Below are 13,719 nucleotides of genomic sequence, written 5' to 3' on the forward strand. Positions count from 1 at the left end.
CCCTCCTTGGGCTGGGCTCTCAGCCTCTTCCTATATCTCTCCACCCCACTCCAGAATGTGGGCATGGAGCTAAGTGTTGGCCTCATCTGCCAGCACTGACGTCACTTGCACCTCACATCCGTTCACTTTGCAGGCATGTGGGGGGAGTGGCGGCCGTTTAGGAGCGCCGCCGGCGGCTATCGCTGTTGCATGTGACAGCGGGCGAGTGTGGGGGGAGCGGCGGCCATTACGTGACGTCATTGCCGTTTCACATTTTCGTCTCCATGTCTCCAGTTTTGTCCCATCAAAATTGACTGTGCCACTAAAGAAGTTTTACTTCAAAAAAATTCCGTGGTAGGTGCGCTATGGGGTTGGGGGGTGGGGGGGGGAGGGGACCTGCTGCTTTCATTTGTCCTGGCCCCATGATTTCTGTTGGCGGCCCTGCTGATCGTATCAACTGCACCTTGGTCCAAAGTCAACTTGATACCTGACCCAGATTCTGCTCGTGATTATTTCCAAACACTGTTCTTAAAACTCTGTGATACCCATGCTCCCACAACGCAGAATAAGAGTACGAGGGGCCACCTTTCGTGAAGGCCCAACTACATTCATGAAGCCCAACCTCAGAGTACCCCTATATCTGCACGTGGCTAAACCGCTCACGTGACACGGCCACAGCTTGAAAAGACAATTTTTTTGTCTTTTCAAAGCGCGGACGCGCCATCGCGCTCAGTGTGCGCACTAGGCGCGGCCTCTAAGGGATCCTGCAGTTTGTACTTGGGCGTGCTCGTGCAAACGTGGGTGCAAGCGCCAAAGCAGACAGTAAGAGCTCAGCCTAAGTCTTTCAAGGCTTCTGAACTTTCAGTGACTAGAGGCGCTTCAACGCTGAATCCTTTCAATACGTAGAAATAAGCAATACGCAAATAAACAGGACTGGACAAGGGGGTAAATAGACTGATGAATGTAGTAAAGTCCCCAGGTGGACCGATGATCCCTGAAGGTAAGGTATGTGGCTTTAGAAAAAACCCAATCAAACCTTCATTGGGATGGTTCCTGGACACACAATAAGTATTTTCAAAGAATAAGAAAATTACTTACAAACACCCTTGATCCAAAGTCCTGATAGGCGTGCAGCCCGGTATGGAGATGCTGGTTGTGAGAACAAAAAAAGAGAGAGATACTGGCGCACAGCCAAGAGTGGGTCCCAAACAATGTTGTTTTAAAAAATCTTCTTTATTGATCCATCTAAAAAGGTGGAGGTAAACACCCTCCTACGCGTTTCGTGTTGAAAAACACTTTATCAAGGAGTATAACTGTACCCATAATACTTCCTTATATACACACACTAATGCTCCGTTTTCGCGCTACAAATGACGACGTTGGCCCACCCACTATGCGCGATGACCTAACGCACCCAGCGGGCACGCCCCCCAAACCGCTCCGGAACGACCAGAGGTAGTGGGTACCCATCCTCGCACTCCCCGAGTGCGGGAACATAATGGAGGTGACTCTGATTGGTCTGGTACTCACCACCCGATCGCTGTCCCTCCGGTGAATGCGGAGACGCATCTCTCCTCCCTGCTCTCCCGCGTCATCAACAGGGGCGGCTCCAATCGCACGCACCGGACCATCAGCTCCACCCCCCTGTCCCGCCCTCAGTATGAGAATACAGGGAAGGCAAGCACACCCCGGGGATCCATGGAACCAAGGGATGGGGCACGCCCATAAGTCGTCATCTGTTGCTGGGCAATCACAGAGGAGTAAAAAAGGCATTACAGTTTTATTAATAAAAATTTTGACATAAACATTGTCCTATGATCATTAATTTTACTCTTGTTAGTGGGTAAAAAAATATATAAAAACATAACGAACAAACAGATATACCGAAATCTCCTATAGAAACTGTACAATGAATATATTTGTACTTGTGTAATAAAGATGATTCAAAATCTATTTAAACAACTATTTATAATTTTGATTTCTTCAGTTCAAAAAGAATCCATAATACCAGATTACTAAATCATCCCTAGTTTAAGGAGAAGAGCATAAAAATATGATTATATGAACATGAGAATCTTAAGATTGTCATATGGCACCCCCCCGACACGCCCCCGGATGGTGCGCTAACCAAGGCCAAGGAAAGCACCCGCTTCCCTCAGCCTCTGCGCGCCTCCATACGGCTGCTGCAACCCTGGACACAGCCTTATTCACAACCTTGCTACCTCTTCACCCAGCCGCCTAAATCCAGCCCCCGAGTCAGGGTGACCCATGCGGAGCAGCCATACATAAGGCCTCGGCCATGCTGCCTGCTTGCTGGCGGAGGCGCGCTCCCGCCTCAGCACTGATCCCCTACAGCCGCAATTAGAGCGGCTTAGTAGGGGCTCGCCTGCGCTTCCGCAAGACGACACGGAAGCGTAAGTTATAGGGGAATTTAAATTTTCCCTGCTTGCCGGCGCGCAGGGCCGGTCACGTGAGGCGGTTCGCCCAATGAGGGCGAACCAGCTCCGTGACGTCACTGGCCCGCCCCCTGACGGCACGCAGGGAAAGCACCCACAAGGCCAGGGAAAGCACCCGCTTTCCCTGAGCCTCAGCGCGCCTCAAGCCTGGCCGAGGCCTAACACATCGACGTTATTTCCCTGGAGGCCGGAAAAGGAGGGTTACAGAAGTAAGGATAAAGAGTATGTTGGTCCTCACATGTCACCTGTTAGTGTGGTACTTATTGGTAGCACTCACTCATAGGGCAACAGATGCGGAGAAGATGCTTGTGAGCTACGCAAGTCCCAATTCCCAAACACTTTGATTGCATCCATAATGAACTCTTATATTGGTCCATTAAAAGCATGGCCGGCGTGATGACGGCGCCGGCGGTGCCTATGCACCGAGCCCCACGGTTACAGAGACCCCACGCTCTCCCCCTCAGCAATGAAACTGGGGGGGGGGGCAAAGTGCAGGACCTCTGTCACCTTCTCCGGGTGGAATCTCCGCCTTCAGGATCCCGTCACAAGCCGGTGCGTTGCCATGACAACAGGACGTGAAGTCGTGGCACCAAGTGGCTTCACGTTGTCGTGGCAATGCTGCGCCACAGGGTGTCCCGTTGCCATGGTAATTCAACGCCATTTGACGGGACCCTGCAGGAGGAGGAGATGCCACCGGAGGAGGTAAGAGTCGAGGTCCCTGCACAGAGCCCCGCAAAAATCCCAGCCGGCCCTGATTAAGGCTGCGTCCATAGAGATGGGAGCAGTGCTGAACCGCGCTGACGCTGAGGCTCGCCTGCTGAAGCCTGTGCGATTTCATGCACATGCAGGCGAGCCAGCGGGCGCGATCGGGAGGCGAGGGGAGGCGGGGCAGTGACGTCGCTGGGCCAATCGCCCGTGACGCACTGACGTCAACGTCACGGCGCCGTGACATTGCTTCGCACTGATTGGATGTTTTCAGCCGACAGCGTGCTGAAAAACAGCTTGGCTGTCGGCTGAAAAATCCAGCGCCTCAGCACGCCTGCGGACGCTCGCGTGAGCCCCCTCTAAAGACATCCTCATTGAGTATGCCGGGGCTCAGCGCGGCCTGTCCTTCTATGGACGTGGCCTAAGTCACACCCCACAATAAATCAGGACAGTCCCTGAGAGCAGCTCCCTAGCCTGGCTTTCCCTGGATCACGTGACCCTGCACTCCCCCACAAATCCCCTCCTAAAGTTTATCCTGCCTCACCTCCCCACGTGATGCCTACCAGCCAATCACAGCCCCACACCTCGACAAAGAGGCATGCCGGGAGTTGTAGTCTTTCAAGGCCTCGTACGTCACCTCCGCCCTTTTCTTAGCAACCGCGGACGCTTCCGCCAAGCTTCCGTGACGTCACCCTGCGGTTCCGCCCCCCCGCTGTCCCTGGGCCGCCACGTCTGTCTCCCCCCGGAGCCGGGCTTCCGCTGCGTCACTTCCCGTCCCGGGTTACCTGCCGGTTATACCATGTCGGTGTCCGTGCTGTCCGTCGTGTCCCGCTTCCTGGAGGAGTATGTCAGCTCCACCTCGCAGCGGCTCAAGCTGCTGGACGCCTACCTGCTGTACATCCTGCTGACCGGCGCCATGCAGTTCCTGTACTGCCTGCTGGTGGGAACCTTCCCCTTCAACTCGTTCCTGTCCGGGTTCACCTCGTGCGTGGGCTCCTTCATCCTGGGGGGTGAGATATACACATACACACTGTATTATATATACCTCCTTCATCCTGGGGGGTAAGATATACACATACACACTATATTATATATACCTCCTTCATCCTGGGGGGTGAGATATACACACACACACTGTATTATATATACCTCCTTCATCCTGGGGGGTGAGATATACACATACACACTGTATTATATATACCTCCTTCATCCTGGGGGGTGAGATATACACATACACACTGTATTATATATACCTCCTTCATCCTGGGGGGTGAGATATAAACATACTGTATTATATATACCTCCTTCATCCTGGGGGGTAAGATATACACATACACACTGTATTATATATACCTCCTTCATCCTGGGGGGTGAGATATACACATACACACTGTATTATATATACCTCCTTCATCCTGGGGGGTGAGATATAAACATACTGTATTATATATACCTCCTTCATCCTGGGGGGTGAGATATACACATACACACTGTATTATGTATACCTCCTTCATCCTGGGGGTGAGATATACACATACACACTGTATTATATACACCCTTCATCCTTGGGGGTGAGATATACACATACACACTGTATTATATATACCTCCTTCATCCTGGGGGGTGAGATATACACATACACACTATTATATATACCTCCTTCATCCTGGGGGGTGAGATATACACATACACACTGTATTATATATACCTCCTTCATCCTGGGGGGTGAGATATACACATACACACTGTATTATATATACCTCCTTCATCCTGGGGGGTGAGATATACACATACACACTGTATTATATATACCTCCTTCATCCTGGGGGGTGAGATATACACATACACACTGTATTATATATACCTCCTTCATCCTGGGGGGTGAGATATACACATACACACTGTATTATATATACCTCCTTCATCCTGGGGGGTGAGATATACACATACACACTGTATTATATATACCTCCTTCATCCTGGGGGGTGAGATATACACATACACACTGTATTATATATTCCTCCTTCATCCTGGGGGGTGAGATATACACATACACACTGTATTATATATTCCTCCTTCATCCTGGGGGGTGAGATATACACATACACACTGTATTATATATTCCTCCTTCATCCTGGGGGGTGAGATATACACATACACATTGTATTATATATTCCTCCTTCATCCTGGGGGGTGAGATATACACATACACACTGTATTATATATTCCTCCTTCATCCTGGAGGGTGAGATATACACATACACACTGTATTATATATACCTCCTTCATCCTGGGGGGTGAGATATACACATACACACTGTATTATATATACCTCCTTCATCCTGGGGGGTGAGATATATACACATACACACTGTATTATATATACCTCCTTCATCCTGGGGGGTGAGATATATACACACACACTGTATTATATATACCTCCTTCATCCTGGGGGGTGAGATATATACACATACACACTGTATTATATACCGTTTTCTTTCTGGGGGGTGAGATATACACATACACACTATATTATATACCCCCTTCATCCTGGGGGGTGAGATATACACACACTGTATTATATATACCTCCATCCTGGGGGTGAGATATACACATACACACTATATTATATTTACCTCCATCCTGGGGGGTGAGATATATACATACACACTGTATTATATATACCTCCTTCATCCTGGGGGGCTATATATATATATATATATATATATATATATATATATATATATATATATATATATACTCACACTCAGGAGACCTGTCTGAATATAAACATAGCCCATGTGACTAATGGATAGCTCACAAAATAAGACTCGCTGGATTCTCTGTACGTTACATCCTTGTGTGCAGCAGTTCGTTTTATTTAATTACCAGAACTGGTCATTTTCGTGACTGTCCTACATACACGTTTGCAATGAATCTTTCCAGGAGGCCTGGCTTGCACCGTGCATGGAAAGCTAACCGGGCATATGCCTGTGGTGTGTGACTCTTAGGTAGGCAGTAGCAACGCACACCAAAACTAAAGCGCTCGGGTAAATGCAAAAAAAGTAATTTAATGGCTTATCAAAGTCCTCCGTCTCAGTACAGAGCACCTTCATCAGGATGTTCCTCCCTTCAGGGGTGAGGGTGCACTGTGTGGAAACGTTGGACACTTTTAACCTTTACACCCCAAGTTGCTGGTTCTGAGACTTTCTTTGAGCATTCCATGTGTTACTCTTACAAATAAAGTGTGCTGATCACTTATTGTCTGCCCCCCCCTCCTCCCCCCTTGCAGTGTGTTTGCGTATCCAGATCAACCAGCAGAATAAAGGTGACTTCCAGGGGATCTCCCCGGAGAGGGCCTTCGCAGACTTCCTCTTCGCCAACACTATTCTGCACCTCGTCGTCATCAACTTTGTGGGCTGATCCCTCCTCCCCTGCCGCCTGGGCCTGAGAGGTAGGAGGGTGAGATGGGGAGTGTGCGAGACGGAGGGCACAGAGATAAGTGGGTGGGTGTAGGGTATACGTTTCCTTTACAATGCAACTCTAGCCTCTTGGACAAGGATGTAGGAGGATGTGGGCATCATGTATTTGTCTGTCTCCCAGTCCATCTCCTTTCTTTGCTGCCGTTAGTCCTTGGAAAGACTGTGTACATGTTGCCAGCATTTAAGGGGTTAATTGGGGTATTAGTGTTGTGCTAGACCCGCACTAGAAAGTACCAAATGAAACCCTATGTGTGTGACGACCCCAGCTAGAATAGTGACCGATGGCAACAGACCACAGGTGCATTCAGGAGGCAAAAATAGTGAGCCCAAAGCATGGTTACAAACTCCCAGACACAAGCAATGTAGAAAACCTATCCAATACAATCCAAAATCGGGTAGCACAGATGCGCTACCTCAAAAACCCATCCATAAGGGTGTGTGTATATAGGTGGACAGGGCCCCAAAAAGGCAATGGCAAGGGAGACCCCTACTAACATAATGAGATTTTATATGTATTTATTGTAATGCACTCTGTGCTACTGTGTCAGGTTATTGCATATATTTCTTTAAGAGGACCATGTAGCGATGTGCCATCTTATATTACCAGCGGGAGCAGTGGCGTAACCCCTGTGCCTCTAAACTCAGCAATGCAGGGGAGGGGGCCTGGCCCAGCCCGAGCAAAGGGGGGTAGAGCTGGCTGGCGCTGGGAATTGTGCTAGAGGGAGGTGTGCGTTACATAGTAACGTGTGTGTGTGTGTGTGTGTGTGTGTGTGTGTGTGTGTGTGTGTGTGTGTGTGTGTGTGTGTCATAGTAACAGTAGTGTGTGTCACCGTTACATAGTAGATGAGGTTCAAAAAAGTTCAACCTATGCTAAATTTAGACTACCAATATTTTATCCTATATCCGTACTTAGTGTATTGATCTAAAGGAAGGCAAACAAAAACCCCAGTGTCCTATCATCCAATGATATCTCAGAAGGGGAAAAATAAATTCCTGCCTAACTCCAAGAATTTGGCAATCAGATTGCTCCCAGGATCAACACCCTTGCCATGTATACTTATTTGGTATATCCCTGTATACCTTTCCTATCTAAACAGATGTCCAACCTGTTTTTGAACAAATCTATTGTATCTGCCATCACAGTCTCCATGGGTAATGAATTCCACATTTTAACTGCCCTTACTGTAAAGAACCCTTTCCTTTGTTGCTGGTGAAATTTCCTTTCCTCCAATCTTAAGGGATGGCCCAGAGTCCTTTGTACTGCCCGTGGGATGAATAGTTCTTTTGAAAGCTCCTTGTATTGTCCCTGAATATATTTGTATATAGTTATCATATCCCCTCTTAGACGCCTCTTTTCTAATGTAAATAAATCTAATTTAGCTAGCCTCTCCTCCATAAATCAGATTATTCATCCCCTTTACTAATTTGGTGGCTCTTCTCTGCACTTTTTAATTTTTTTTTTTTTTTTTAAATTGAGTTGTGCCCAAAATTGTACTCCATATTCAAGGTGTGGTCTTACTAGTGCTTTGTAAAGGGGCATAATTATGTTTACTTCCCTTCCATCCATTGCCCGTTTGATGCAAGATAAGATCTTGTTTGCCTTTGCAGCTACTGCATGACATTGGGCACTATTGCTAAGACTGCTGTCTACAAGCACTCCTAAATCCTTCTCCATCAAGGATTCCCCCAATATATCTCCATTTAATTTGTAATTCGCCTTTTTATTCTTGCATCCCAAATGCATAACCTTACATTTATCTGTATTAAACCTCATCTGCCATTTACCTGCCCACGTTTCCAGTCTCTCCAAGTCCTTCTGGAGAGAAATTACATCCTGCTCTGATTCTATTACCTTACAAAATGTAGTATCAGAAAAGATGGAGACTTTGCTCTCGATCCCAACCTCAAGGTCATTAATAAACAAGTTAAAAAGCAGGGGTCCCAGTACCGATCCCTGAGGTACTCCACTCACGACTTTAGCCCAACCTGAAAACGTTCCATTTATGACAACCCTCTGTTGTCTGTCCTTCAACCAGTCCAATTTGCTTTATTGTATAAACTAACCTCTTGTGTGAAACCGTATCAAAATCCTAAGTAGACCACATCAACTGCATTACCCTGGTCTAAATTCCTACCTACCTCCTCAAAGAAACTAATACGGTTAGTTTGGTGTGACTTATCCTTCATAAATACATGCTGACTATTGCTAATAATTTTGTTTTCCATTAGGTATTCCTGAATATTATCCCGTATTAAACCTTCAAGTAGTTTCCCCACTATTGAAGTCAGGCTTACAGGTCTGTAATTCCCCGGTTGTGATCTAGCTCCCTTTTTAAATATAGGCACCACATCTGCTTTACGCCAATCTCGTGGTATTGAGCCTGTGGAAATGGAGTCCTTGAATATTAAATATAATGGTTTGGATGTATGCCATCGGGGCCAGGTGCCTTATTTACTTTAATTGTATCAAGCACCTATGAACTTCTTCCTCCGTTAACCAATTCATTAATATGGAGGTTGTGGCTTCCTCCTGCGGCACTACTATTGAAATTGATTCCCTGGTAAACACAGAGGCAAACAACTTGTTTAATACCTCAGCTTTTTCCTTATCTCCAATCTACCTACCCATCTCACACTGAAAGGATCCTATATTTTCTTTTCTCATTTTTTTGTTATTAAGATTCTTAAAGCACTTTTTAGGGTTGACCTTACTCTCTATTGCAATCCTTTTTTCATTATCCATTTTTGCTAATTTGATTGCCCTTTTGCAATTTTTGTTACATTCCTTATAATTCTGATACGATGTCTCCGTCCCTTCTGACTTAAAGAATCTAAACGCCTTCCTCTTCTTGTCCATTTCCTCCCCTACCTGTTTATTTAGCCACATTGGTTTTGACTTTTTTCTTTTATACTTTTACCCAAGGGTATACACTGATACGTGTGCTTTTCTGATAATGTTTTAAAGACTGCCCATTTATCTTCTACATTTTTCCCTGCAAAAACATCATCCCAATGTATTACTTGTAGATTAGACCTCCGTTTATTAAAATCTGCCTTTCTAAAGTTTAAGGTCTTTGTTGAACCCAAGTAATCTGTTTTTTGATCATTTATTTCAAATGAGACCATGTTATGATCACTGTTACCCAAATGTTCCAGGACTTGAATATTTGTTATTACTTCTACATTGTTTGATATAACCAAATCCAGTATTGCCCCTCTCCTGGTTGGTTCCTCAATCATTTGGGTCATACAATTGTCTTTAAGCACCCCCAAAAACCTGTTTCCTTTTGTTGTAATGCTAATCTCATTGCCCCAGTCTATGTCTGGATAATTAAAATCCCTCATTATGCAAAAATGACCCAGTTTTGATGCCTTCTCCATTTGCAAAAGTATTTTAGCTTCCTCAATCTCACAGATATTTGGTGGTTTATAGCATATTCCCACAAACATTTTCTTTATACTTTTACCTCCACTGCTAATTTCTATCCACAAAGTCTCTACATTTTCATCATTCCCTTCATAAACATCATCCCTTATAATAGGTTTTAGATGCGGTTTAACATATAAACATAGACCACCTCCCCTTCTATTTGTTCGATCCTTCCGAAAAAGGGAATAACCCTCTAAATTAACAGTCCAGTCATGAGTTTCATCCCACCATGTTTCAGTAATGCCTATGATATCATACTGCTCCCTTGCAGCTATTAATTCAAGCTCCCCCATTTTATCTGTCAGGCTTCTTGCATTAGCAGGTATGCATTTCAGGTTTTTCAGCCTGTACTATTATCTTATCTGCTCCTTCCTTTCTGCGCACACTTGGTTTAGTCTTTAGAAGTTTTCTAGTATTCTCTATGGGTGTCTCACTGCTTGTCAAACTTGCACTTGCCCCCATTCTACCTCCATGACCCCTTGCTATTTCCCCATCTATTCTATTTAGTTTGCCATCTGTTTCTTGTCCCTCCCCCTTCCATTGTAGTTTAAAATGTGTGTAAATAGTGTGTGTGACACTGTAAATATTTTGTATAGTGTTGGGAAGGGGGGAAAAGTATGAAAGGGTGGGGTGGGGTGGGGGAGAGGATGGGAGAGCAATGTGGTGTGAGTTTCTCATGCTGTGGATGATATCCTGGTGTATATCGCGTTTTTGTTCCTGGTACAGAATTACTATCATTATTTCTTTAGTGTGCTGTATATTTCTATAAATAGTTTTGTTGCATCTCATGACGTTAGTAGACTGACAATTTTTGCTATTACCTTTGGTCCTATCCACCTTTCTATAGATGGGTTAAATCACTTCTAGGCTCTGATTTGCTATTTAGGTTCTATTTAATAAATGTGTTTTGATATATTTTCTACACCTCGAGTGCTCCGTGTGTATGGGAAGTTTCTCCCACAGGACTCTGCACAGTACTAATAAACCATGTGAAGTTTCTGTTACTGTATGTACGCAGTGTATCAAACGCACACAAATAAAGCAACAGGAACATTTTAAAATCAATGAACCTTCAACACTAATACAAACACAGCCGCCTACTCTTGTTATCTGAAAACATAGTTGGAATTTACTAAGCATCTTTTCAACCTTAATCTGTAGCTCGGAAAAGAAACTATTTGGAAATGACATTTATTATGCAACACATCAGTCTCTGCAACCAGAGGAGATAAGCTCCTGTCAGAGGTCATGTAATAATCTGAGGTGTCCACATGAGGGCAGTGTCTTCTAGGATATTGTATTTCGTGTTAAAAAGAATTGTGCGCCTTCTAACCACCAGAGGGCAGTGTTCTGTGACCTGAAAATTCAATAGCTATAAATTGGAAACATTCCCAATAGTTGAATGAAGTTCAATAGCTTTCTTTATGTGGAAGTATTTGCTATGTAAGATCCTTGACAGCAGAGGGTCTGTCTCTGTCATTAATCCCAATGTCTGCTTTTTCTAATTAAACAACGTTTTATTTTTTTTCTCTTATGCAGTTTCCCGAGTTGCTGTTTTTACTTCGGGTTAAAGACAAGTTACATGTTGCGGTCCGGCCCTGATATTCATTCCCAGACGTTCCTCTCTGTGGCCTCACACGCTGCAACGCGCCCAGATCAGGACTCGGAGCCAGCACCTTCTGTCTGTATGGGAAGCTGACATTCTGCCAATAAACAAGTGACTTTCTTATCTGTGTTGCGCTGAACTTCTTTCTATGTATAAAAGTTGCTGAATCTCTATCCCCCCCTGGGGGGGGGGGGGGGGGGGGACATGTTAGACAGATTTAAATAATTAAAAGGCATCAACAAGGTGCATATTACACAGAGGATATTGGGAAAGGTTGTGCTGGAAGACTGGAGGGTGGGACAGTCCTTCACTGAAAGGGTAGTGGGTGCATGAAACAGCCGCCCAGAAGAGATGGGAGAGCTTTAAACCGCAAAGGAAACCAAAGCTGCGTTGGACAGATGCAATGGGGTCCTCCATGAATAGAAAATGGAGATCTAGTGAGGAACAAGGCTTCAAAACCGGAATCCGGCCAGCTGTGGGGGGGTGGGGGGGGGGGGTCACAAGTGGTCCTCATCTGTTAGCAAGTTCTGTGGAATAATGGGAATCACTGAACCCTAATGTGTGTAATGTTTGTGAGATCTAAGGTCGCATCCATGGTCAGCGCGACCAACCGTGCGTGCAACGGCATAATTATGCCGTAAGGCAATGTTCACGGCCATACACAGTGTGCGATGGGGCGCGCGCAGAATCCAATCAATGTGATTGTGCCGTCCGCAGTTCAGCCAATGAGGGTGAAGCGCTCACGTGACGTCATGGGAACTCCTCCTGGCACGCCCCCTGTCGCACAATCCAACAGTCCATGTAAACGCTCCAGCAACAGGTGAGCGGTCGGGCACCAAGGACGCAGCTTTAGGCCGCACTTATAGTCCTTGTGACGGCGGTGTGACGTTGCCATTGTAACAGCAATTTTTGCTTATAGTGTTAGACAAGACGGTGGCCGTGAGCAGTTTGCTCTCATTGGCTGAACCGCTCACGTGGCTGCTGATGTCACACTGCGGTTGCTGAAAAATCAATTTTCATTGACTTCCAGCGATTGCGACTAAGCCTTCGTGTCGCTCCTACTATAGGATTCCATACACTTGTTTGAAACGCTGTTGCCGGGGACTAATAAGCGCGGCCGAACTGTCACCGTCTCATTTCCCTCACAAACCGGGACCTGAGAACTCAAAGAAAACACTACTGCACAAACAAGTTTGTTTCAAAATCTCATTCACATTTAAATCTGCTTTCCTTGTGGCCTGTTTTGATGTCTCTTCATATATGCAGCATTTAAACTTTAATGAAAACGAATGACCTAAGCTGCCGGTAGATCGGCGAATGTCCTGTCGCGTTGGTTCCCTGGCTGGTTGTATTTGAAGAAATCCTTCAGTCAGTGGAACTAAACTACAATATAACCTTATATTACTAAAGATAACCTTGCCTAGTGTTACAGCTTTCAACTCCGCCACAGTCTTCTTCTGGTAACATTGCAACATTTTCCTGGTTATGGTCTGTTGCACTGCTGAGCTCAACACGAGGCGTTCTACAGCCTGCTAGAGCAACCATAGGAAAAGTACTCGCTACATTAGCTCATTAAACATGGCATGAAGAGTGTGGTTGTATTATTTTTAATGCAGGCAGTATCTAATACTACAGAACTTATTTATAAAACATTGTAAAAAAAACCTAAAGCTCCTTTTAATGGACAAACAGAAAATAACAGGTTACACATCAAAGTACCATAAACCAATTAAGAAGAGAAATATTGGAAGAGCGGCACATGTTGCTGGACACAATGTGACAGTCCAAGGCCCATAGACAGATCAGGGACATGAAGTAATCACAAGCCCGCACCTGACCTCTCGCCCACTGCCATCACTGAGGTGTCTGGCCTAATTAGAGGGGCGCTGACAGTTACACACGTTCTACATTATCACATTGGGACATTCTTTAAGTGAATGGGATGGTGGAGAACAAATGCATGACTTGGATAATGGACCGACGGGTGCCCCTTTTCTTGAATGGTTGTCGTATGGGTTAAATGTGCAACATGACCTTCAGGACATTCCAGTCCTCTCATGG

At 45.5% G+C, this 13,719-nt stretch overlaps 1 protein-coding gene across 1 annotated transcript; it reads left to right on the forward strand.

Moving 5' to 3' along the window:
• Window positions 1-3,824: 3,824 nt before the first annotated feature.
• On the forward strand, window positions 3,825-11,781 carry DAD1 (defender against cell death 1). The gene is made up of 3 exons (XM_075569119.1): window positions 3,825-4,150; window positions 6,433-6,594; window positions 11,592-11,781. Exons 1-2 carry the CDS (start codon window positions 3,940-3,942, stop codon window positions 6,561-6,563), a joined length of 342 nt encoding a protein of 113 aa, XP_075425234.1. The 5' UTR covers window positions 3,825-3,939; the 3' UTR covers window positions 6,564-6,594; window positions 11,592-11,781.
• Window positions 11,782-13,719: the final 1,938 nt, after the last annotated feature.

Source organism: Ascaphus truei, chromosome 13, assembly GCF_040206685.1.
Source record: "Ascaphus truei isolate aAscTru1 chromosome 13, aAscTru1.hap1, whole genome shotgun sequence".
Lineage (NCBI taxonomy): Eukaryota > Metazoa > Chordata > Amphibia > Anura > Ascaphidae > Ascaphus > Ascaphus truei.

What these genes read in the sequence shown, in the direction of transcription:
- DAD1 (XM_075569119.1), top strand. Translation starts at nt 3,940, where the DNA reads ATGTCGGTGTCCGTGCTGTCCGTCGTGTCCCGCTTCCTGGAGGAGTAT. An exon ending in GGGCTCCTTCATCCTGGGGG is followed by an intron (nt 4,151 to 6,432) that starts GTGAGATATACA and finishes CCCCCCTTGCAG; the next exon opens with TGTGTTTGCGTATCCAGATC.